Genomic DNA, 27187 nt, shown 5'->3' with positions numbered 1-27187 from the left:
GTCAAACACATTTTCTTTATCCTTTCATTCACTGATGGACATTTAGGCTGTTTCCCCATCTTGGGTACTCTTAATAATGCTGCAGTGAACGTGGTTGTGCAAATACATCTTCAAGACCCTGTTTTTAACTCTTTTGGAAAAATCCCAAAATAATTTTGGGAGTACTGCATCACATGGGTAGTTCAATTTTTCATTTTTTGAGGAAACTTCACACTGTCTTCCATATCTACAACATTTTACAACCCACCAACAGTATAAAGGATTCCAATTTCTCTACATCCTAGCCAACATTTGTTATCTTTTAAAAGTCTCTTTTTATTTTTATTTATTTTATTTTATTTTTTTTTTTTTAAAGATTTTATTTATCTATGTGACAGAGAGAGATCACAAGTAGGCAGAGGCAGGCAGAGAGAGAGGGGGAAGCAGGCTCCCCGCAGAGCAGAGAGCCCGATGCGGGGCTCGATCCCAGGACCCTGAGATCATGACCCGAGCCGAAGGCAGAGGCTTAACCCACTGAGCCACCCAGGTGCCCCTCTTTTTATTTTTTATAATAGCACTCTTAATAGGTGTGAAATGATATCTGATTGTGGTTTTGATTTGCATTTTCCTGATGATTAGGGATTGTTAAGCATCTTTCATCTACTTATTTGGAGAAATGTCTATTCAAGTCCTTTGTCCATTCTTAATCTTGCTATTAAAAATTTATTTTTGCTACTTAATCGAAGGAGCTCCTTATGTATTTTGGATATTAACTGCTTATCACATACACAGTTTGCAAATATCTTTTCCTAATGTACAAGTTGCCTTTTCATTCACTAATTGTTTTCTGTGCTGTGCAGAAACTTTTCAGTTTGATGTAATCCCCTTGAATAATTTTGCTTTTGTTGTCCACGTTTTTGGTGTCATAACCAAAAAATTATTGCCAACATCAATAACATGAAGTTTCCCAATGCTTTCTTCTAGGAGTTTTACAGTTTCAGATCTTGAGTTTAAATCTTTATCCATTCTGAGGTTTGTATATGCTGTAAGACAAGGATCCAATTTCATTCTTTTGCATATGAATATAGTCATTCTAGAGCCATATGTTGACAAGACTATCATTTCCTTATTGTATATTCTTGGCAGCCTTGATGGAACAGTTGACAATATATGCATTGGTTCATCTCTGGGTTCTTTATTCTGTTCCACTGGTCTCTATGCTTGTATCTATGCCAATACCACACTGTTTTCTTCATGTAGGTCCATACTGTATTTTGAAATTGGGAAGTGTGATTACTCCAGCTTTGTTCTTCTCAAAACTCTTTTGGCTATTCCAGGTCCTTTTTGGTTCCTTTTGAATTTTAGGATTGTTTTTTCTATCTCTGTAAAAAATTCCACTGGGATTTTGATATGTATTGAATCTGTAGATCGCTTCATGTAGTATGGACATTTTAACAATATTAAGTCTTCAGTCCATGAACATGGTATGTTTTCCATTTATTTGTGTCTTCTTTAATTTCTTTCATTAGTGTTTAGTTTTTACTATACAAGTCTTTCACCTCCTTGGTTAAATTTATTCATTTATTCTTCTAATGCTATTGCACATAGGGATTGTTTTCCTCATTTTACTTTCAGACAGTTCATTGCCAGTATATAGAAATGCAACTGATTTCTGTGTATTGATTTTGATCTTGCAACTTTATTGCATTTGTTTTTTTTTTTTTTTTAAGATTTTGTTTATTTATTTTGACAGAGAGAAAGGCAGCAAGAGAGGGAACACAAGCAGGGAGAGTGGGAGAAGGAGAAGCAGGCTTCCTGCTGAGCAGGGAGCCCAATGTGGGGCTTGATCCCAGGACCCTGGGATCATGACCTGAGCCAAAGGCAGATGCTTGAGCAACCCAGGTGCCCATACTGAATTTGTTTATTCCAACGGGTTGTGTGTGGGTGTGTGTGTACTATTCAGGGTTTTCTATCTATAAGATTGTATTATCTGTAAACAGTTTTACTTTTTCCTTTCCTATTTAAATGTCCTTTATTTCTTCTTCTTGCCCAATTGCTCTAAAATTCCTAGTACTATGTTGAATAGAGATGGAGAGAGTGGTCATCCTTGTCTTGTTCTTGATCCCAGAGCTAAAACTGGTATTAACTGTGGGACCTTCATATATGCCTTTATTATGTTGAAGTAGTTTCCTTCTATTCCTAGTTTGTTTAGGTTTTTTTCTTTACACAAGGTATTAAATTTTGTCAAATGTTTTTTTCTGCATCTTTGAGGGGGATCATATGATTCTTATCCTATGTTCTGTTAATATGGTATATCACATTAGTTGGTTTTCATATGTTGATCATCCTTGCCTACCAGGAATAAATCCCACTTGATTAGTGCATATGATCCTTTTAACTTGCTGCTTAATTCAGTTTACTAATATTCTGTTGAGGATTTTTGCACCTACATTCATCAGGGATATTGGTCTATAATTTTCTTTTCTTATGGTGTCTTTGTCAAGCTTTGGTATCAGGGTAATGCTAGCCACTTAAAATAAGTTTGGAAGTGTTCCCTGCTCTTCAAGTTTTTGGAAGAGAGAGAGAAAAAATGGTGTTAATTCTTTAAATGTTTGGCAGAATTCACCAATTAAGCCATCTGGTCCTGGCATTTTCTTTCTTGTGAGGTTTTTGATTACTGATTCAATCTTATTGCTAGTTAGAAGTCTGCTCAGATTTTCTATTTCTTCATGATTCAGTCTTGATAAGTTGTATGTTTCCAGGAATTTATACATCTCTTCTAGGTTATTCAATTTGTTGGCATGGAATTGTTCTTAGTAGTCCCTAATGATCCTTTATATTTCTGTGACATTATTTGCAACATCTCCTCTTTCTTTTTTCTTTTTTAAAGTTTTTATTCTTAAGAAATCTCTATACCCAATGTGTGGCTCGAACTTAAAACCCAGAGATCAAGAGTCGTATGTTCTACTGACTGACCCAGCCAAATCATTTCTGATTTTACTTGAGTCATCTTTCTTTTTTTTACTTAATTTTGTCAATTTTGTTGGTCTTTAAGAAATCAACTCTTAGTTTCATTTTTTTCTATTGCATTTCTATTTTCCACTTCATTTTATCTTTGCTCTAAATCTTAGTATCCCTTTCCTTCTGCTAACTTGGGCTAAGTTTGTTCTTTTTCTAGTTCCTTGAGGTATAAAGTTAGATTGCTTGAGATCTTTCTTCTTTGTCAATATTTATTACTATATAAACTATTTATTTCTATAAACTTCCCTCTTTGTACAACTTTTGCTACATCCTGCAAGTTCTGGCATGTTTTCATTTTCATTAGTTTCAAGGTATTTTCTAATTTCCGTTTTGATTTCTTCATTGGCTCATTTGGTTGATCAAGGGTGTATTCTTAAATTTCCACTTATTTGTGAATTTTCCAGGATTACTTCTGTTCATTTCTAGTTTCATTCCGCTGTGACTGGAAAGGATACTTGATGCAATTTCAGTTTTCTTAAATTTGTTAAGACTCATTTTGTGATCCAACCCCTGAACTATCCTGGAGAATGTTTCTTGAGTTCTTCAGAAGAAAGTATATTCTGCTTCCATGGGGTGAAATGTTCTATGTAGATGTCAGGCCCACTTGGTTTATAGTGTTGTTAAAGTCCATTGCTTCTTTACAGATTTTCTGTCTGGATATACTATCTGGTACTACAAGTGGAATAGTGAAATCTCCTACCATTACTATGTATATTGCAGTTCATTTCTCCTTTCACAGTTCTATCAATGTCTGCTTTACGTATTTAGGGTTTTATGTATTTAGGTTTTCTGACTTGACATGCACATATATTTATAATTGTTCTATCTTGCATGGAAACTGACCTTTTTTCTATTATATAATGTCCTTCTTTGTCCCTTGTGACAGTTTCTGACTTAAAGTCCATTTTGTCTGATATAAATACAGTCATCCCTGCTCTCTTTTGGCTAACATTTGCATGGAGTTATCTTGTTCCATCCTTTTACTTTTAGCATACATCTGACCTTAAATCTAAAGAGCATCCTGTAGGCAACATAGGGTTGGACCTTGTTTTTTTGTTAATCCATTCAAGTACTCCATGTCCTTTTACTGGGGAGTTTAATCCATTTACATTTAAAGTAATTATTGGGCGCCTGGGTGGCTCAGTGGGTTAAGCCACTGCCTTCGGCTCAGGTCATGATCTCAGGGTCCTGGGATCGAGTCCCACATCGGGTTCTCTGTTCAGCGGAGATCCTGCTTCCCTCTCTCTCTCTCTGCCTGCCTCTCCATCTACTTGTGATCTCTCTCTGTCAAATAAATAAATATAATCTTAAAAAAAATTAATTATTGATAGGAAAGAATTTATTATTGCCATCCTGTTAATTGTATTATGCCAGTCTTGTAGTCCTTTTGTCTTTATTTTCCTCTCTTGCTCACTCTGCACTGGATGAGGGGGAGGGACTACTGTGAGTACTGCCTCACTAATTCAAATCACTATCTTAGTTCTCAGTGGCCCCCACGCATCCTTGTAGCCCTCTGAGGTGGGTGAGACAGAAGCCAGTGCTTCAGCCATACCCAGAAAAAAATCACAATGTTAGACATACGATTCAGTTATTTCCTTTTCTTCCTGGGGAGAAGCTGGGGGCTGGGGGTTTTCTCCCGATCATATTGCACTTTGCCAGGGGTAGTGATTATGGCAAGATGGTATTTTGAATTTTCCTACCAGCTTTGCCGTGGCTGGTTTCACACTCACCTTGGGGGTGCATGAGCCTTTCAACTAGTTTCTGGATTTCTCACAAAGGGAATTGGTTGGTGTGTTGTTGATTTGTTGTGTCTGTTTGGGGAAGGAGGGTCCAGGACTGCTATTCAAACCCCTTACTGATGTTGCTCCTGCCCAACATACTCTTTCAGAAGACACACTTAATAATCCATTTATATGAATAATTGCTTCCCATCTTTCACTTTTTTTTTTTTTTAAGATTTTATTTATTTGCAGAGAGAGAATGCACAAGCAGGGAGAATGGCAGGCAAAGGGAGAAACAGGCCCCCTGCTAAGCAGGGAGCCCAATGCTGGACTTGATCTCAGGACCCCAGGATCTTGACCTGAGCTGAAGTCAGACACTTTACCGACTGAGCTACCCAGACATCCCTTCATCTTTCATTCTTAAACTAAACTGTTCAATGTAAATTTCAAGAAAGATTTTATTTAATGTATTTTATAATTTATCTATACTGAGTATTCTGTATAGTGATTTATCAATGATCCAAGTCTAGAGATAATAAAGAACAATTTAATTTTTAAACAGCTTAATTACCATTGTCAGTCAAATAAAATAGCATTGACAAAAAAAGGTATAAACATAGTATCTGCACCTGTTTTTGCTAAAGAAATCTATTTTCTCCTATGAAGAGCTCAATAGAACTTCCAGAATAAGAAAAAAGAAACATCTAAAAAAACTAAATAGTGTCAACAGTGAGTTGCATTAAGATAGCCACAAAGGGTGGGAGGCTAACTCCTGACTTCTATTCCTAAGTATGTTTCTATTATTTTCTTAGTTGTTCACATCCTCCCTGCCTATTTTGGCAAAACCCATTCCTATATATGTTCCGTTTAGGGCTTAAAATAAAATGGGCTTCCCTTTTGCAGTATACACACTACCGAAAAGTCATGAGAAAATCTAATGGGGAAGTAAGGAAGAAAATCACTCTTTCCAACGGTTTCAACTAAATCTGATTTCAAAGTTGTTCCCACAAACTGCTAGAGAGGAGCTCTATTCCACAGATCCTTTAACCTACTTACAGTTCACTCATGACTCTGGGTCTTCAGCATTGGAATGGATCACTGAGGGGTCATTCTAGTGAGTTGGTGGATATTAAATATGATGAATAATTTGAGTAAAAGAGCTTATGTGAGAAAGCTCTGCACATTTCTTTTTTGTTGTGTTGTGTTGAGCACAATGGCTTTCAAGTCTTTCCAGTGAAGCTAAAACTGACACGGCACTTATAATTACTACATATTACTTATAATACTATATATTACTTATAATTACACTATACTATAAATAACATATAGTATATGATATACTACATATAGTAATATATGTAAGATATACATATATATAAAATATACAGTAATGTAATGTAATACTACTATATGTATAGTTATACTATATATTACTTAGAATTACTTATACTTACTACCTTAAAAGACCAGGTGGAAAACCAGGGGCAGTCGGTCAGAGGACTCACTCCAAACACCAGCACTTGATGAGCCAGCAAAGGTAAATATTTTCTCAAGTGAATAAAAAACTCCTTGGAAATAGTATACTGTGATTCTTTTAAATTTGGTTTTGTTAGGTTTTATTCTGTCAAAGAGTTGCTCTCATCTATTACATCATTACATGTTTGTCAAATATCAGCCATTTACTCTTTATTTTAAAAAACTGTGGTGGCAACATCACTTTTTCAGCGGAGAAACAAAGATTTACATGACTTTGTAAAGTTTCCTTTGTAAGCTGTTTCCCGTGTTACAGTGCAAGATGAAGAAAAACTTCAGAACAAACGCCCGTCTCCTCGGATGCAACAGATGTCCTCCTCTACAGCCAAGGCTAATCCAAGTACCAGACAAGTTATTTGCTTCAATCTGACAAGAACCTTCTTTGAAATAAACAGCCGGTGTCAGCACAGCTCTACAGTTATGGAAGGAAATGCCACATTCCGAAGAGGTTTATAATGAAATAAGCCATGCTACTGGGGATTTACTTTACGTATAGCAAATTTAAACAAAGAATAAAAGGCTAAAAGGCAAATGTCGCAATTTGGGTTGGCTCCTTATTTATTTTTGTGGGTTCCTTATTTATTTTTGATGTGCTACTAATTTTTTAATAATCAAAGTTTAAAAATTATCTAATTAAAAAACCCTCCAGAATTATTTATCACTTAGAATACTTCTGGAGAGTTAGCAAAACTCCTTCAGCTCTAGGCTGGTACTTCATTCATAACCTTATACTTAAAAAGTAAATGAATAATTACTTTTTATAACTGATTAATGTGTTCAAGCTTTAGATGTATATTAGTATAAGACAGTCTCTTTTTCAGCAATAGCTCTGAAAAGATGTGTAGAAACAATGTAAAGTTTTTAGTTTTTAAATTATTTGAACTAAGTAAATTAAAAAGCCTGCACTGGAATCTCCCATCTAATGACCCTGCTCCACTAAACACTCAAGTCCTGACTTGACTCCACTCCAAACGGGAAATAAACGTCCTATTTTTTACAAGGTATGTACATAAAACCAGCTTTCCTTTCATAGATGCCGCAGAGGCGTGACAGGTACTTGCAGTGATTTTTCTCACTGCTGTCCCCGTCCCGGTCCCAGCAGGATTTAAAGGTGGCGTACAAACACTGCGGGACTTGGAGTCACTGATCACAGCAGTGGATGCCATATGTCAGCTCAGGAGGGACTACATTTTGTGAAAAACCTCCTTCCTGCTGCAGAGAAGAGCCTTGGACCTACACTTTGAGCCCCAAAGCAAAAAGAGCACACCTTCCCTCTTCCTAGGTCAAAGAACACAAAAACAACAAAGCAGTAACACAGCAGAACAGAGGCTGGAGGAGAATATGTCGCCCCACTTATACCTATAGGTGCTAAACTGGAAAAACGGAAATTCTTACCTTGGGCTTGTTTAAGATGCACTGACCCAGACTTCTACTTAATTTGAAATCATGGTTTAAAGTGCCTCAGGAAGTATTAGGTCTATTTAATTACTTAAGACCTTTTTTTTTTTTTTTTTAAGATTTATTTGAGAGCGAGCAAGCGAGCAGTAGCACGAGCCCGAGCTCGGGGAGGAGCAGAGGGACAGAACCTCCAGCAGACTGCCTGCCAAGTGTGGGGCCTGACGTGGGGCTCCATCTCACGACCTCGAGATCATGACCGGAACCAAAATGAAGAGTCGGATGCTTAGCTGGTTGTGCGACCCAAGTACCCCAAGACCTCCTTCTTTTAAAAAGAGTTTTAGTGTTTATAAGCAAATATTACCTCTAGTCCTGGAAAACTAAGTCTGGACATTTAGCAAAAAAAACATACTAGGTGAAGAATTCTCATTTCTCACCAAACAACTGCCTTTTTTAAATTATTATTAAAGATTTTTATTTATTAATTCATTCGACAGAGAGAGATCACAAGCAGGCAGAGAAGCAGGCGGAGAAGAGAGAGAGGAGGAAGCAGACCCCCTGCCAAGCAGAGAGCCCGGTGCGGGACTCGATCCCAGGACCCTGAGATCATGACCTGAGCCGAAGGCAGAGGCTTAACCCACTGAGCCACCCAGGCGCCCCCCAAACAACCGCCTTCTAAGCAAGAACAATTTCTACTGAATAGTCTTCTAAACTTTTTTTTTTAGATTTTACTTATTTATTTGAGAAAGAGAGAGTGTGAAAGAGAGAGCACAAGCAGGGGGAGTAGCAGAGGGAGAAGGAGAAGCAGGCTCCTCGCTGAGCAGGGTGCCAGAAGCCAGGCTCATCCCAGGACCCTGGAATTATGACCTGAGCTGAAGGTAGATGCTTAACCCACTGAGCCACCCAGGCACCTCCTGAATATTCTTTTAAATAGGGAAGATTCCTTTACGTGGATATTAAAATACAATCATAATTCCAAAAGTTCAGTTCACTTACATCTTAGAATCTACTACATAAGGTGTACAGGAATACACCTGTATTTCATTAGGACTAAGAACACCTGCAGCAAATACTTAAAATATTCCAACTATGTGACGAATATCTTTTTCCTAACAGAACATTCCAAAGGAGAAACTGCTGGTTCTTTATTGTAACTGAAGGTCAGGTATAGTACGTATCTGTTGAAATCATAGTTTTCCCTTATAGATTGTGCCTTCCTGATCTTCCTTGACTTATGACGGGGTTAGATCCCCATGAACCCATCATAAGTTGAAAATACCCTAAGCTGGAAATGCCTACGATACACTTAAGCTACTGACCATCACAACTCAGCCCATGATGTTCTGCCCCTACAGCTGAGCAAAATCATCCAACACAAAGCTTAGTTTACAAGAAGTGTTGAATCTCTCCTGAAATTTATTCAATGCTGTACTGAAAGGGAAAACCAGACTGGTTGTCTGAGGCCAGAAGGATACTGGCTGCTTACCCCTGTGACTGCACAGTGGACTGGGAGCCGCAGCTTCTGCCCAGCACCACGAGAGTGCCATGCTAGCCGGGGAGGAGATTCAAATTCAAAATTCAAAATGTGAAGGATGGTTTCTACTAAATGCATTCCGCCTTTGCACCAGCATAATGTCAAAGTATCATAAGTCAAACCATTGTTAAGAGGGGGCCATCTACATAGTGGGGGAAGAAAATGTATTTTTAAAAGTCTAATTCTCTTTCCTTTACTGTATGTTCTTGTTTGTGTTCTTGATATCTTTTCTAAGTTCATAATCGTCAGACAACATCTCTGCTGTGTAATTTCAACACGGCTTGCATCTCTCATCATCTGGATAAACTCTGTGAAGTAATTATCAGTACTTCCAAAGCTGATGAACAACAAGCATTCGCCTTTATGATTTTTTTAAAAATACTGACTTGTGTCCTCATTAAAGGAAGTGAGGCTTAAAGCTTCCTTCTTGGGTAAATCCAGGATGTTCATCATGAATTTGTGTCACAGGCACACTGGATAAAGAGGAGAATTTCACAATTGTAACGTGAAAAAGTCTGTTGGCTCAGGATAAATAAAAATTGTCATTTCTATAGAGTAAAGAACTGTTGGAGAGAGGTGAAGAGAGGACAGATATGACGCAGGATGAACAGGTGAAAACAAGTCTTAAGGCAGGTGGTCTGTGAAGATGTCATCAATTCTATCCTGCTCTCCTCAGGCAGCACTGCAGGGGCACCGTGCCAAGAAACAGGAACATGTCATCTTGCAAAGGCTTTCATCCAAGGAGATCACGTGTATTTTCTTGGCAGGGTATCCTAATATCTAATAATTCACACTGAGCTGGATTTTTCTATACCATGGGTTAGGGTTAAACTGGCAATGATTCACATCCAGAAACTGCTTTTGGATTTGAGCAGGAAGAAGAATTCAGACATTAGGATCCCCATTCAAACTGCCTTCTAAAGGAGCGATAACCATATAGTCTGAAAAATGAAAACAAAACAAAACAAAAAGTACCTGAATCTAATCAGTCACAACTAATGAAATCTCCATACCGATACTGGCAGATGTGGAAAAACCCCAAAATTTAGATTTTTCTGCATAAAATAGTATTTTCTGTATAAAACAGAATGAATGAAAAACTAACGCTGGGTTCTCCCAGGACAGGGTATGCGGAGTAAACCAGGAATCCCTTTTGTGTACGTGTGTGCATGCGTGTGTGTGGTACTTGGGGATGGGTAGGGAATATGGCAATTCCTGAGGCAAGGCCATGGACTTAATTGTCTCCAGGCACAGAGAGGAGGGAAGCTGGCACTTCCAGGGAAAGCATTCTTCCCTCACTCACTGCATGCCTACACTACTGCCCCAAGGAGTCCCAGCTACAGGGAGGAATGAGGCGTGGTGCCTGCCCTCACATATGGGAAGGAAGAAAACACGCAACCACAGTTACAACAAATGTAGAAAATGTTACGAAATGTGTTCGTGGTACCCAGGAGGCGCTCCTGGAACACCAGCACCAGCGAGCCAGACTTACTGTAACTCTGCCCGGGTGAGGAGACGGAAGGGCAGCAGACTGTACAGAGGTGACATTTGGGTTGAGTCTTAAAGGACAGGTGGAACTTCCCTGGACAGACAATGGACAAGGGCAGGAGGAACAGCACGTGCAAAGGTAGGAGAGAAATATGGATATAGGAAACAAGACAGTCCACTGTGACTAGTGTGTAGGAGAGCGGGGCCCAAAGAAGAGGCTAGAAAGTGATGGAGAGTCACTAGAAAGTGATGGCCTGGACACCTTCCCAAACTCTCAGTTAACAGTAATGTGCAGGAAACTCTAACAGAGACCTGGAGAGAGGAAGCCAGCAGATAGAGAAGCCAACATCTGGAAACTGGAAAGCAATGGATGCATGGTAAGTGGCAAAACAGACCCGAGCAAACTGAAGCCCAAACCTACAGCAAGGAGGAAGACAGGGAGTAAGTTGATGTCTGCCACAAAAGCCAAAGACCTTTCTAAAGTGGACGTGAGGGTGGGGAGAAGACAGGAGGATTGGGTGAAGTACTGAAAATGAACAGGCAAACCCCCACACATCCTCTCCTGTGCACGCGGACAGGTGTGCATCTGACTGACCTGCTGGAGGAGCTGAACAGAAACCCAGGACGGGGGATGGACACAGACACAGCTCAGGGGCCTATGGGGAAAGCTTGGCAACTCGGTGCCGGAAACGAGCCCACCTCAGTCACCAGATGAGGGACATGTGGAAGGACAGGTCCAGTGGTCGCCCTACAGCGAAGCCCATCCGTTAAGAATGCCACCACCGCCCAGGGTCCAGGTCATTTTTTGGTCTCCAGCTCTTAAATATGAGCAGATGACCAGAGCCAACAAGACAGCTGATAAAAGCATCTAATATGAAGAAAAGAAGCCAAAACAAAGCCAGAAAGAATCTGAAAGAAAAAGACAATGAAAAATACAGAAAGATACTTCAAAACCTCCAATTAATATCTTCATGTTGCTTCATCCTCCACAAATAATGTTTTTTTTAAAAGCACAATCAGAAAACAAAAAAGAGCTCTTAAAAATTAAAAATAGTGCTAATTTTTAAAGTCAAAGAAAATTTGGAAGATATAGCTCAGAATATTGCCCAGAAAATAGGATAAGCAAGCAAAGCAAAGCAAAGAAACTGAGAGAGAAAGGATATTAAAATCAGATCATCAATCTAGAAGGGCAACATCTAAGTAATAAGATTTTCAGAAAGAGAAAAGAAAATACCAAAAGAGCTGAAAGGATGGGTTGCAAAGGGGTCGCGGTGTCCCAGCTAAACATACAACCATCTTGAAATTTCCAACACCTGGAAGAAATGTTCCACCATGATGAGAGTTCCACCAGACCACAAAATAAAGGTGACTGCAGAAATAGGGCTTCCACGTGGACCAGGGGAGAGAAGGGAACCAAGGCACAGGGAGTCAGTGTTGCTGGGGCAGGGAGCCAAGGGCCCTGGGAATGACAGTGCCAGAAAATCACCTCCCAAGTGATGAAACTCATTCGGAGGAGATTTCTAATATTTTTCTGTTGGGGGGTAGGAATTAACCTGTGATCGATACACAGACAATTAAGCAATAAGTAAGGCAACATTACTAACTGTGGCCAAAGCCAACAGTGCACGAAGCAGGCAATGCAACCCTATCTAGTGTGTCTGTCCGTCATCTGTGAATCGCACTTTGAGCACAGAATGACCAACTGTGCAGACAGGAGCACGCTGAGGGGCTGGGTATAGAAAGGGGCATTCCAAGAGAGCCAGCTTCTCATTTTCCAGGTAGGAAGTTAGTAGAGAATACTGGAGTCCAAAAAATCAAGATCTGACCGAACAAGCCCATCATTCAAAATATGGAGAGGAACGCAGAGAGTTAAAAGTGGTTGCCACAGGGAGCGGGAATCAGGGAGTGGGAGGGATGGTACCAGGAATGAAAGGTGTCTGTGTTTTGTTTGCTTTGTAAATTTTTCATTATAAGCCTAGTAGTAGTACTATTGGACTTTTAAGAACTACTGTTTTAAAACTTAATAAACAGGAAACATAACCAGACTCATGTTTCTGTTACAGATTTTCCCTCAAAAACAAAATGCAAGACATATTCCCAATTTCCTACCTAAAACAGAAGTGGAGGTGCCTGGGGATCTGGTCGGGGTGCTCCCAGCCCCTCCTCCCCGCAGCTCCCTCCATCGCCTGCCCTAGGAAGGCAGCTCCATGGAACTCTGCGAGGAACATAGTTTGCAGGCCGTGGTGGCAGGCAAAGGGGGATCTTTAAATAACTTCAAAGATTTGAAAAGTCACTAATTCCCTCACTGCTCAGGAAGGAGGAAAGGGGGCAGCTCATGGTGCCAGAAGCAGCCACTGACAAAGAGAAGGAACCAGCCAGGGAACCACGCTGAAGAGAAGGAGCGACAGGGAGAACCTGCAAGTGGCCAGTCCAGCAGCCCTGTTACAGGATGCAAGGGGTGTGAGAGCTGACGCCCTTTCATTCAAGCTGGTCTGCACGTGACCATCTTGAGCCTTTGAACATAAATCAATAATCCCTGACACACACAGATTTAAGAAGTGGAATCCCTAGGCCCTGGTGACTAAGCGGAGTGTGAAGACCAGGAAGAGGGCAAGGTCAGTGGCACCCCCCGCTGGGTGCAAGTGACCAGCAACAGAGGCCGGGGCAGGGCGGGGACTGACGAGCTGAGCTGGGACCGAGCTGGATCTGAGCAGGGTCTGGGCATCGAGGGCTCAGCAGGAGGGACAAGAGGGACAGATGGCTCACAAAGCTCGCAGCCTGGGGAGCCTGCATGCTCAGGTGGGGGCTGACGAGCGGTGGCAGTGGGAGAAATCACCCCGAGGACAGAAGAAAGGGGAAACGCCCACCACTGGCCCGCTAGGTAAGCGGACCAGGTGCCAACGAGGGGCGAGCGCCGGAGCCGCACAGGCTGGGTCAGCAGAGCCGGCGGCTGGGAGGGCTTCCGGGAGCAGGCTGTGCGGGGCAGTACTGGGAAAAGGAAAGACAAGGACGGAACATGGACCGGACTTGGCCATCGAGGCCTCGCTGCCGGCTGGGAGAGCAGTGTCCAGAAAGCAGGAGGCCTGGATACGTGCCTGGGATCACAGAGAACGCAGTCGGAGTGTTGCGGGGGCTGGGCAGTGGAGGGGGGACGATGTGTAGCCCCAGACTGTCTGGAGAACAGGCGTCACGCGAGGAAAGAGCTCCGCAGCTCTGGGGGCCTCGGGAGAGAGACAACCGCCCGAGGAGAAGCAGGAGCAGCTGCAAAGAAAGGCCAGTGGGCGAGGACTGAGATCCCTGTAACGGACCCGAGTCAGGGAGGAAGCGGTGAGGCCGGGGTGAACCACACGACGTCTTTGTGTCACCCCTGCGCACAGGCCAAGCTAATCTCCGTATCGTCCCGACTGTAGTGACGGTGCTGCCGAAGCGAGCGCCAGAGGAGCCACATGGCATCTGACCTGGGGCTGCACTGTGCATGACAACAGCTGTTGCTACCTCCCTGAAGTGTACACAGCTTCGGTGCCTCTGGATCCCCATAAAATAAATCCAAGCGGTTCAGGCACCCAAACTCCACATGTGCCGCACTCCAGGAGCGTGGTAGATGACGGGCACCGGGAAGAGGAGACAAACTGCCAGCCGGAGAAGCAGTCCTTGGCAGACCTCCTGTGCCCAAGGCAGAAGGGGTTTCCTGGGAGCGTGCTTCTTGCAAGGTGTTCTCCCGAGAAGGGCGGGGCTGGGATTTTCTTCCCGCACAGGTGCAGGTGCGCTCCTTCTTCCTCTTCTGACCTCAGTTCCTCAGATGTGAGTCTGAGGCTTTTTCCTTCTGTCCTATCTTCCCGGGACACAGGTCCACCAGCCAGTGGCTGTTCTAGGAGAGTCACAGCTGTGTCTACACACGCGACTCATGCCCTGGCCTCTCTGACTTCCTGATGGAAACGCACCTCACGTTCTCAGCAACGTTCTGTGGTTCAAAGGCTCTCAGAGGAAGAGATGCTCATGTAAGACTCAGAGAACGCTAGGTGGTCATGTGTAAATGTAGGCGTCTCAGAGCACTTTCCTGTAGCCAGAGGCAGATGTTCTCCCAGAGCCCTGGAAACCGTAGAGGGAACTCTGCATTCTCCCCTACATACTGTGCTGTGGCGCTCGGTGTTTCCTAGAAATGGCAAAAGCTTCACTGCTGCATGACTCCTGATCAACTTAGGACCCACAGAAATTTTTCCCCCAGTCATATTTGTATTTATTTCTCTGACATTTTCTATTTATATCATTTGCTTTTTCTTCCAAGCCCTACAAAGACTGTTCCATTTATAAATACATCTCAAGTTTATCAAGCTAAATTTATATAAGTGTCTTCTCTGCAAATTTTCTATTCTTCAAAATATTTTTTGAAGACTCACATTTTTTACAAGGCTGTTATGGACCGAATGTTTGTATCCCCCTCAAAACTTATACACTGTAGCCCTAAGCCCTAATGTGACTGTACTTGGAGATAGAGCCTATAAAGAGGTAATGAAGGTTAGATGAGGTCAAAAGGATAGGGCCCTAAACCAACAGAATTGGTGTCCTTATGTGAAAAGGAAGAGATACCGGGGATGAGCACACAGAGGAAAGGCCATGTGAGGACACAGGAAGATGGGGGCCACCTGCCAGACAAGGAGAGAGGCTTCAAGAGCAACCAAGCCCGCCAATGCCTGATCCTGGGCCTCCATCCTCCAGACCTGTAAGGGATAAATGCCTGATGTCTAAGCTCTCTAGCCTGTAGAATTTTCTACGGCAGCCCGAGGACACTAAGACAGTCACATTCCCTTCTTGCAATTTAATGGAAGACAAGTTTTAACCTGACTTAAAACACATCGTGTGAAAAAATTCGCTATACGTACAGATGAAATTAATAAGTTTTGAAAAGTAGTTTTGCTTTTACGAAAGTTCCATCAGACTCAGCTCTCCTCATAGTGGGATCACAAGACATTATACGCCTTTTAACGTGGCTCCATGTGAATGACAGGGTATCACCTATTAACCATCCTCACCCGAACTGTTTAGTCTGAACCTGATCTCAGCCCAACTTCCAGATGATAGAAAATAGAGGCTAGTAGAAGTTAAGTGATACTATGATAAACAATGGTACAAGCCTAGACTGCAGACTGTTCTACAAAGTTACTGCATTACACTTGTGAGAAAGGTAATGTCATCAAAAAATAAACAAAAAGAGTTAATTTTTCTAGACAGAAGATATAATAAACAGTTGCTGTACATAACCTGGATCCCAGTTCTAAATAACAAAAAGAAAGAAAGAAAGAAAGAAAGAAAGAAAGAAAGAAAGAAAGAAGAAAGAAAGAAAGAAAAAGAAAAGCTTACAAAACACATTCTTGTAACAATTGGGGAGCTACGAGCAAACAGTGCTAATTTCTTGGGGGCGATAATGTAGGAGAAAAATTTTATTCTTACAACAAACATGTTGAAATATTTCGGAGTGATGCACATGACGTCTACAACTTACTTTCAAAAATAATCCTGCAAAAATGTGTGCGTGTATGAAGGGAAAGAGAAAGAGAAAGCGGGGCAGGAAGGGGGAGAGGAGGAGAGTGCGCACAAATACAGGAAACAATTAGTTGGTGAATTTAAGGCAGGTACATTCTTTCAGCTTTTCTGCAATGTTTGAATATAAGCGTACCAGAAAGTTGCGGAAGGTGACCCCAAGTATCGCTCTAGACTGTTTAGATCGGGAATCTGAAGGGGGAGTGTTCGTGCATGGAATCCTACGGGCTCCCAGCATCCTGTGCAAAGTAATGGATACAAACACGTATGTACGTGTGCACATTTTTCCAGGAAAAGGGTTCCCAATTTCCATCCGATACTTAAAGTAGTCTATAATCCCCCAAAGGGTACAGAAAACACCACTCTAAACTGAAGAAAATATATGACAAAGAGGAAAAGAGCTAGACCCTCAAACTCACTTGTAAAATAATTTTTAAAAGCTAGGAAACAACCTGAAGTCCTGTAGGATCAGGAGTATCTCAAGACGGGAGGAGGCGGCTTCATCTGAATGACGTTTTACTCTGCTAATTGCAGGGGGTCCTCCGGGAAAAGGGAAGAGGAGGAGGTACAGCTTTGAACATCGGCTCCCACTGTAAAGGGCTCAGGGCATTACCTTTCGAATTGTCTTCATACTTTTTTCTCATTAATCATTTTCGAACCAAGCAAGAGGCATGAAAGAGTGACAGACAAGGAGGAAGGAATATTATTTTTCCATGTCTCGGTTCAAGTATGACTGATGGGAGTATCCCGTCCATCCCTTCTCTATGTTAAATTCTTAGAAGGACCCTCATTGCTTCAGGGGTCTGCAACCTTTCTTAAAGGCAGTGAGTGCAGCGCTTTCCCTGAATGACACCCTACCTGTTAGCCCCAAATACAGAACCAGTAAAAGCAGTCTTTTAGACAGAGTTTGTGGGCCAGGAGACCAACAACCAGCCAAAGCCACTCTCTGATCCTGCAGACAGGTCTACAGAGCCAAGTCCAAGTGCCTCCACCTGGCTTTAAAGCTGCAGCCCATCTGCACTCCCTCATGCCTGCCACTCCACAGTGTCTGCTACCCCAGCGTTGCCGGGATGCAGTGAGGAACGTTTGTGGTCCCCCAGCACAACAAAGGCAGGTGCCAAGTCTTGCCCACTGTGCCCCTGGCATGTCTGGGTCCTGTGCCTGTCACTCTCCGAGTATATCTGTCCAGCAGGCGTAGCTTATCAGGACACTGGGACATGAGCCTCCCATGTTCCATCCCTCAAGGCAAGGGAATAATGTGAAGCCAAGACTTCCACTTCCACATGTGTAAGTACTTTCACATCTGTTCACTCAACTGATTACAAAAGCCCGAGGGAAAGAGCAGGAAATAATTCACACCCCCCACCACAGAGGAGGAAACGTGCAGAGAGAGGTGTCTGGGCAAGGCCACTGAATGGGCTGCAGCCGACTTCTCAGAGTGACTCTAGGGGCAGTAAACACCTGAAAACACGCATATGCGCTGGGTACCTAGGAGCCTCGGAGCCGTGGAAGAAACTTGGGAGTTGCAACTGTTTCTTTGCAGCTCTCATAGTAGTAATTTTGAGAAGAGAAAAAATACTGACCACTTGTATTTGAAAAAAAAAAAAAAAAAGAATTAAAAGAAAAAAGATTAAAAAATGAATGAAAGTTATGGTTCCTTTTATATGGCTTGCTTTTACCAATAATGAACTAAAATCTCTGCTATGAAATGTCCTGGCATTTTATAGATTTTGTTGTGCTTGGAAAACACAAGCTTCGGGGCGCCTGGGTGGCTCAGTGGGTTAAGCCACTGCCTTCAGCTCAGGTCATGATCCCAGGTCCTGGGTTCGAGCCCCACATCGGGCTTTCTGCTCAGCAGGGAGCCTGCTTCCTCCTCTCTCTCTCTGCCTGCTTCTCTGCCTACTTGTGATTTCTCTCTGTCAAATAAATAAATAAAATCTTAAAAAAAAAAACCACAAGTTTCATACTTAAAAAGGTTTTACCTGGTCAACCTTTTTATTTAAAAAATGAATTATCAACATGCAATTTTATTAGGCTATATATTATCATGAAAGTAAAATAGATAAAGAATATTTTAAAATTGGGTTTTAGAAAATGACCCAAAAGCTCATCACTGTAAAACAACCTACTTGTGGCATTTTGTCTCCTTCCAGGTCTTTCCAGCTTGTGGATGGGTTTCTTTTGGTTGCAGTATGACCTGGTAATCATACCACATACACTGTCTCATATTGCTGATTTTTTTGGTCAACATTATATCATAAGAGCTCTTCCAGATTATTATACCGCCTTCATAACCAAAACTCACAACTTTCTGAACTACTTATTATATAATTCTTTCCGTGGTAATACCACAGTTACTTAACCACTCTATTTTTAGACAAGTAGGCTGCTGCTGAATTTTTACTATCCTAAATAATGCTTTAATAACTATAACTTTTATTTTCTTCCCTTTTGTTTCTTTTAGATACAGTCCTAAAGTATATTAACAGGTCAAAGTGAACAACAATTTTTTAAGACTTTTGACATATTCTGCCCAAACTGCTTCCCCAAACGTTCAATACACATTATTACCAGCAATGAGTAAGAATCCTTTGATTGAACTCTTATCATTAACGAGTATATCATCTGTATCATTTTATTTTCTTTGCTAATAAGTGAAACCATATCCTCACTATGTTATTTTGCAACTGTCTCCTGAAAATGCATACTTTTCCACCATATAAATACTGACTAGTTAAACTTCCTTGGTGAAACATTATGGCCATTATCCATTTATCAACTATTTATGTAGATTAAAAAGTATATTTGCATGAATATTTTCTATAGTTAAAATGCTAACTCAATGTTTACCATACTGATGGGAAATACTATTTCTCCACTCTATGGTTCACTTAAAGTTTTTGTTTCCATTTTTACCTGGACATAGTCATTGTTCTGCACTTTTAGGATTCCTTAAAGAGGCTTCTGAGCCGCCTGCCCCTCCCCCACCCCTTCCCTGTGTGACTGTATGCAATTCACTTCCTCTTCAGCTCAGTTGGTTTTAACATTACACACCTGTATTCAAGAGGCTTTACCTGTTGGTCATCAGGAGTCCATATGCCACATGTGATTTGACTTTCCAAGTTGATCTCGGATGACCAGTGTCTTTGTCCACTGACAGAACCAACCAGGACAAACCCGTCTCGATATGAAATGAGTGCTTGAGTCCCATCATGGCTCCACGTGAAATCACTCACCTTTGAGACACACATAGACAAAAGGTGTCAATTGTAATTAGAAAAGGAAAGCACTTTTATCAAAGGCTACAGTCATTAACTTAGCCTTTGGCTAAGAGTCAGATGGCCTTAAAGAGAACAATATGTAAAATATATGTATTATAACACTAATATATCATATAAAAGATTAAAAAAAATAATATAAAAGATACCATTTGAAAAGCAAGTGTCAGCGCAGTGTTAAGTGCTTCACGTATGTTAATTCTTTAAGCCCTGTTCGAGGGAGGTGTTATCATGCCCATTTTATGGAGAAAAAAGACATGGCGGGGGGGTAAGTGGGGGGAGAGGATAAGTAACTTATCCTTGTTCATACACATCTGGTGAATGGCCTCACCAAGAACCATCCAGTGTCCTTGCTTTCTGGCTCCCACCTACAGTAACAGACTCTCCATTAGTGTCTCTAGGTCACTTATCAAAATAGGAAAGTTCTCAGTCTCTTATTACATGACTTTCCCAATCTTGCTAACAATATTCCCTTAATCAAAATAAAAAAATGTAACTGGAAAATCACACAAACTTATCAAATGAGTTTATTGCATATATTCAAATAACCACATTTTAAAAATCTTTTATTCTATTAGTTTAGTCAATTACTTCTACAGATTTCCTCAAATTACACTACCCTTGCATGCCTAGAAGCAGCCCAGCTTGGAGGTGAAGTATTGTCTTATATTATAGATAGAGCTGAAGTTGGTATACTAATGAGTTTAGAACTTCTATAGCTGTATTCATGAGTGAAATAAACTTCTGATTTCCTTTTTTGTAATGCGTTTGTCTGGATTTCTCAAGATTATGTTGACCTCTCAGAATGAGCTGGAGAGTTCTTCCTCTTGTTCCACTGCCTGGAAGAATATGTATAAACTGGAATGACCTATTGCTTGAAAGTTCGGTGTAACGTGCCTATAAAACTATCTGGCTCTGAATTTTTTTGTAGGAATAATTTAAACCATTGCTTTAATTTAGTTTTAGTACTAATGAAACTTGGAAGCTTTTTCTTCTTGTTGAGTCAGTTTTATTGAATTATTTAAAGATTTTTCCAGTTTATGTAAGTTTTCCAAACTGCTGGCAAGTAGTTGCTTATAGTGTTTATCTTTTTAAAAGTCAATTTTACTGAGGTATAATTTATATACAATAAAATAAAGTTCCCCCTCAGAAGTCAATTCCCTACCCTCACCCTTGGTCCAAGGCAAGCGTGATCTAATTTCTCCCAGGGGCTGCTTATTCTTGAATTGCACACAAATGGAACCGTGTATCTAATATGCTCACTTTGTGTATGGCCGCTTTTACTCAGTACTACGGTTTGGGAGTATCCTAAATTCGTGTGTGCGTCAGCAGTTCATTCCTCTTCACGGATGAGTAGTATTCAGTCGTACCAACAGACCACAGTTTATTTATCCACCCAAACTGCCAGGCTTTTAGGTTATTTCCACTGTTTGGCTATTATAAAATGGCTATTATAAAATGCAAGACTCTTTGTAGACACATAGTTTCATTTCCCTTGAGTAAATAAATACCTAAGAGTGGAATTAATTGCTGGACCCTAGGGTAAGTGTTAAGTTTATCTGCATGAAATTACCAAGCTATTTTCCGAAGTGGTTATGCCATGTTATACTCCCAGCAGTGTGTGAGAGTACCAGCACGTCCAAGTCTCACCAACACTTGGTACTGTCAGTCTCTTTCGTGTTAGCTGTTCCGGTAGGTACGTGGTAACAGAACACTGTGCTCTTAATTTGCATTTCTCCAATGCAGCCACATTGAACGTTTCACATGCCTCCTGATCATTTGCACATCATCTCTTGGGACATGTCTGTTCAAATCCCTTGCTATAGGTATCTATTCATTTATTCATATATATGTGTTACATGTATGAATATTCATACAGATGTATATATTATGTCTGTGTATGTATGAATATATGAGTTTTCCACCTTATTGTATTATAAAAATCCCAGATACAATCCTTTGTCAGATATGTATGCTGCGAATAATTTCTCTTATTCTGTGGCTTGCCTTTGTTTTTCTTAGTGGTATCTTTCAAAAAGCCTTAAATTTTGATGAAGTCCAGTATGTTTTTTTTTCTTTTACAGTTCATGTTTTTTATGTCCAATCCACTAAATGTTTACCTAATCCAAGGTTGCAAACTCAGGGTTTCCAGAGTAGTTTAGTTTTTACATTTACATCTGCGATTTATTTTGAATTAATTTTTGTACAGAGGATAACGTCAGAATCAAGGCTTGTTGTTTTTTTAATATTTATTTATTTGAAAGACAGAGTGAGCACGAGTGCGGAGCTCCCCCACCCCCCACCATGGGTCTCCATCCTAAGACCCTGAGATCGTGACCTGAGCTGAAGGCAGGCACTTAGCTGACTGAGCCACCCAGGTGCCCCAAGGGCTCTTTTGTTTTTAAATACAGACATTCAGTTGTTTCAGCACCGTGTCAAAAAGATTCCTTGGATGTGACTTAGAGTTATTCTGGTGATCCTTTCACAATACGGTTGACCTCCGAACAACTCAGGGCATTGGAGGGCTGACCCCTATGCAGCTGAAAATCCGCACGAACTTTTGACTCCCTCCAAAACTACTATTAATAGCCTGCTGCTGACCTGAAGCCTTATGAAGAGCAAAAAACCAGTCAATTAATATATATTTTGTATGTTATAGCTATTATATACTGTATTCTTACGATCTCCTGAGCTAGAGAAAAGAAAATGTTATTAACCAAATCATAAGGAAAATACATTTACAGTATTAATCTGTATTTTTAAGTTATTTAAATTCTAGTTAGTTAAAACAATGTAATATTAGTTTCAGGTGTAGAATTTAGTGACTCGTCACTCAGATACAACACCCAGTGCTCATCACAAGTGCCTTCCTTAATTCCCATCAACCATTTACCCCATCCCCTGCCCACCTCCCCTCCAGCAACCCTCAGTTTGTTCTCTATGGTTAAGTCTGTTTTCTGGCTTCTCTTTTTTAAAATTTTACTCTATTTCATCTGTTTTGTTTCTTAAATTCCATGAGTGAAATCATACAGTATTTGTCTTTCTCTGACTGACTTAATTTTGCATAGCATAATACTCTCTAGCTCCATCTGTATCGTCACAAATGGCAAGATTTCATTCTTTTTTGCTGGCTGAGTAGTATTCCACTGTGTGTGTGTAATACATATCACATCTTCTTTATCCATTCATCAGTCGATGGCTACTGTTGATAACGTTGCTATAAACATCGGGGTGCACGTATCCCTTCAAATCAGTATTTTTGTATCCTTTGGGTAAATACCTAGTAGTGCAACTGCTAGATTGGAGGGTAGCTCTATTTCTAACTTTTTGAGGAAACTCCATACTGTTTTCCAGGGTGTCTGTATCAGTTTGCTTTCCTGCCAGCTTTGCAAAAGGTTTCCCCTTTCTCTGTCTCCCCGCCAACATCAATTGTTTCCCGTGTTAACTGTAGCCATTCTGACAGGTGTGGGGTGATATCTCATTGTAGTTTTGATTGTATTTCCCCGATGATGAGTGATGCTGGCTTTCCTGCCAGCTTTGCAAAAGGTTTCCCCTTTCTCTGTCTCCCCGCCAACATCAATTGTTTCCCGTGTTAACTGTAGCCATTCTGACAGGTGTGGGGTGATATCTCATTGTAGTTTTGATTGTATTTCCCCGATGATTTCATGTGTCCGTCAGCTATCTGGATGTCTTCTTTGGAAAAGTATCTATTCATATCTTCTGTCTCTTTTTAAACTAAATTATTTGTTTTTGGGGTGTTGATTTTTAGAAGTTCTTTATAGATTCTGGATACTAACACTTTATCAGATATATCATTGGCAAATTATCTTCTCCCATTCTAAAGGATGCCTTTTGGTTTTGTTGTTTCCTTTGTTGTGCAGAAGTCTTTTATCTTGATGAAGTTCCAACAGTTCATTTTTGCTTTTGTTTCCCTTGCCTCCACAGATATATCTAATAACAAGTTTCTGTGGCCAATGTCAAAGAAGTCACTGCCTATATTCTCCTCTAGGATTTGGATGGCTTCCTGTCTCACATTTAGGCCTTTCATCCATTTTGAATTTATTTTGGTGTGTGGTGTAAGACAGTGGTCCAGTTTCATTCTTTTGCATGTAGCTGTCCAGTTTTCCCAACACCATTTGTGGAAGAGATTGTCTTTTTTTCTACTGGATATTCTTTCCTGCTTCATCAAAGATTAGTTAACCATATAGTTGTGGGTTCATTTCTGGGATTTTTATTCTGTTCCACTGATCTACATGTCTATTTTTGTGCTAGTGCCATACTGTCTTAAGTTTTATAATATAACTTGAAGTGCTGCCTCCAGCTTTGCTCTTCTTTTTGAACATTGCTTTGGCTGTTCAGGGTCTTCTGTGGTTCCATACAAATTTCAGGACTGTTCTAGCTCTGTGGAAAAATGCTGGTGATATTTTGATAGGGATTGCATTAAATGTGTAGATTGCTCTGGGTAGTATAGACATTTTAACAATATTTGTTCTTCTGATCCATGAGCATGGAATGTTTTCCATTTCTTTGTGTCATCTTCACTTTTTTTCATTGGTGTTTTATAATTTTCGGAGGACAGACCTTTTACCTCTTTGGTTAACTTTATTCCCAGGTATGTTATGGTTTTTGGTGCAATTATAAATGGGATTGATTCCTTGACTTCTCTTTCTGCTGATTCATTACTGGAGTATAGAAACGCACCAGATTTCCATATGTTGATTTTGTATCCTGTGGCTTTACTGAATTCAGTTATCAGTTCTAATAATTTTTTTGGTGGAGTCCTTTGGGTTTTCTATATAGAGTAGCATGTTGTTTGCAAATAGTGAAAGCTTAACTTCTTCCTTGCCAATTTGGATGTCTTTTATTGCTTTTTGTTATCTGATTACTGCAGCTAGGACTTCCATACTCTGTGAAATAACTGGTGAGAGTGGACATCCCTCTCTTGACCTCAGAGGAAATGCTCTCAGTTTCTCCCCATTGAGGAAGATATTAGCTGTAGGTTTTTTGTACATGGCCTTCATGAGATTGAGGTATGTTCCCTCGTTCCCTACTTTGTTGAGGGTTTGTTATTATGAATGGGTATTGTACTTTGCCAAATGCTTTTTCTACATTTATTGAGAGGATGCTAAAGTCCTTATTCTTTCTTTTGTTGATGTGGTAGATCACGTTGTTTGATTTGTAAGCACTGAACCACCCTTGCAGCCCAGGAATAAATTCTACTTGATTTTGATGAAATAATTCTTTAAGTGTATACCTTTTGATTCAATTTGTTAGTAATTTGCTAGAATTTTTGCATTGTGTTCATTAGGGATAATAGCTTGTAGTTCACGTTTTTAGTGGTTTGGTTTTAGAATCAGGGTAATGCTGGACTCACAGAAGGAGTTTGGAAGTTTTCCTTCTGTTTCTATTTTCTGAAATAGTTTGAGAAAAATAGGTATTAACACTTCTTTAAATGTTTGGTACAATTCCCCTGTGATGCCATCTGGCCCTGGACTTTTGTTTGTTGAGAGGTTTTTGATTACAGATTCTATTTCTTTGCTGGTTATCAGTCTGTTTAAATATTCTGTTTTTCTTCCTGTTTCAGTTTTGGTAGTTTATATGTTTCTGGAAATTCATCCATTTCTTCCAGACTGTCCAATTTATTGGCATATAACTTTTCATAATCTTCTCTTACAGTTGTTTGTATTTCTGTAGTGTTAGTTTTTATTTGTCTTCTCATTTGTCATTTGATTTATTTGGGTCCTTTCTCTTTTCTTTTTGAGAAGTCTGACTAGTGGTTTATCAATTTTATTATTTTTTTCAAAGAGTAAGCTCCTGGTTTCATTGCTTTATTCTACTGTTTTCTGATACCATTTATTTGATATCATTTATTTCTGCTCTGATCTTCATTATTTACTTTCTGATGGCTTTAGGCTTCATTTGTTCTTTTTTCTTGCTCCTTTAGGTGTAAGGTTAGGTTGTTTATTTGAAAATTTTCTTGCTTCTTGAGGTAGGACTATCTTGCTATACAGTTCCCTCTTAGGACTGCTTTTGTTGCAGCCCAAAGGTTTTGAACCACCACGTTTTCATTTGTTTCTATGTATTTTTAAAATTTCTTCTTTAATTTCCTGGTTGACTGATTTATTCTTTAGTCGCATGTTGTTCAACCCCCATGTATTTGTGATCTTTCCGAAGTTTTTCTTGTGGCTGACTTCAAATTTCATAGCATTGTGGTCAGAAAATATGCCTGGTACGTTTTCAATCCTTTTGTACCTGCTGAGGCCTGATCTACACTGGAGGATATCCCATGGACACTTGAAAAGAATGTATATTCTGCTGCTTTAGGATGAAATGTTCTGAAAATATCTGTTAAGCCCATCTCATCCAGTGTGTCATTCCAAGTCATTGCTTTCTTGTTTTTCTGCTTAGATGATCTGTCCATTGATATAAGTGGGTTGTTAAAGTCTCCTACTATTATTGTACTATTATCGGTGAGTTCCTTCACGTTTGTTACTGTTTTATATATTTGGATGCTTCCAAGTTGGGGGCATAAATATTTGCAAGTGTTAGATCTTCTTGTTGGATAGTCCCTTTTATTGTGATATAGTGCCCTTCTTCACCTCTTGTTACAGTCTTTGGTTTAAATTCTGTTTGTCTGATAGAAGTATTACTACTCTGGCTTTGACTCCTATTTGCATAAGTATATCCCCATCCCCTCACTTTCAACCTCCAAGTATCTTTAAGTCTAAAATGAATCTCTTGTAGGCAGCATATAGATGGGTTTTACTTTTTTATGCACGGTGACACCCTATGCCTTTGGATTGGCGCTTTAGTCCCTTTACAGTCAGTATAATTATCAATAGATATGTATTCAGTGCTATTTTATTACCTGTTTTGTGGTTGTTTCTAAGATTTTTCTCTGGCACTTTCTAGTCTTTGTCACTTCTGGTCTTTCTTTCCCACTAAAAGAGTTCCCCTTTCATATTTTTTGCAGGGTTGGTTTAGTCACAAACCCCTTTAGTTTTTGTGTGTCTTGGAAACTCTCTGTCATTCTCTTTTGAAAGATAGTCTTGTTGGATTGAGATTCTTCCCAGTTAGCATGTTGACTCTATCATGCCACTCTGTTCTCACTGGCAAAAGTATCTGTGGAGAGATCTGCTGCTAACCTTATGGGCCTTTCCTTGTCAGTAAGGGACTTCTTTTGTCTTGCTGCTTCTAGGACTTTTTTTCTTTATCACTATATTTTGCAAATTTAACTACAATATGTCTGGTGTTGGCCTGTTTTTATTGATTTTGATGGGAGTTCTCTATGCCTCCTGGATTTGGACGTCTGTTTCCTTCTCCAGATTAAGTTTTCAGCTATGATTTCCTCAAATAAACATTCTGCACCCTTTCTCTCTCTTCTTCTTCAGGGACTCAGGGACTATGACATCAATGTTATTAGGTTAGATGGAATCACTGTTTCCCAGCCTACTCTTATGATCCATAATTTTTCTTTTGTTCGGCTTCATTATTTTCCATAATTCTACCTTCTGTATCACTTAATTGTTCCTCTACTTAGAATTTCTATCCTTGTGGTCATGACATCTAGTTGGTTTAGAATCTCAGATACTGCATTTTTCATTTCTGTTTTTTAGCTCTTTTATCTCTGTGGTAAGGGTTTCCCTGAGGTCTTTTCTCAAGCCCAGAGAACATCTTTATGACTGTTGCTTTAAATTCTG

General features: G+C 40.2%; 1 protein-coding gene across 5 annotated transcripts in view; it reads right to left on the bottom strand.

Moving 5' to 3' along the window:
- Positions 1-27187, bottom strand: part of TULP4 (TUB like protein 4) — a 230203-nt gene that overhangs the window by 50834 nt on the left and 152182 nt on the right. For all 5 annotated transcript variants that reach the window (XM_047732849.1, XM_047732850.1, XM_047732851.1 and 2 more), the window contains one exon: positions 19284-19445. In XM_047732849.1, the coding sequence (XP_047588805.1) occupies positions 19284-19445 (162 nt within the window). The remainder of the gene's footprint in view (positions 1-19283; positions 19446-27187) is intronic.

The sequence above is a fragment of the Lutra lutra genome, chromosome 6 (assembly GCF_902655055.1).
Source record: "Lutra lutra chromosome 6, mLutLut1.2, whole genome shotgun sequence".
NCBI classification, from domain to species: domain Eukaryota; kingdom Metazoa; phylum Chordata; class Mammalia; order Carnivora; family Mustelidae; genus Lutra; species Lutra lutra.
Note: the sequence above shows the minus strand (reverse complement) of the source record. Positions and strands in the feature narration are given on the sequence as shown.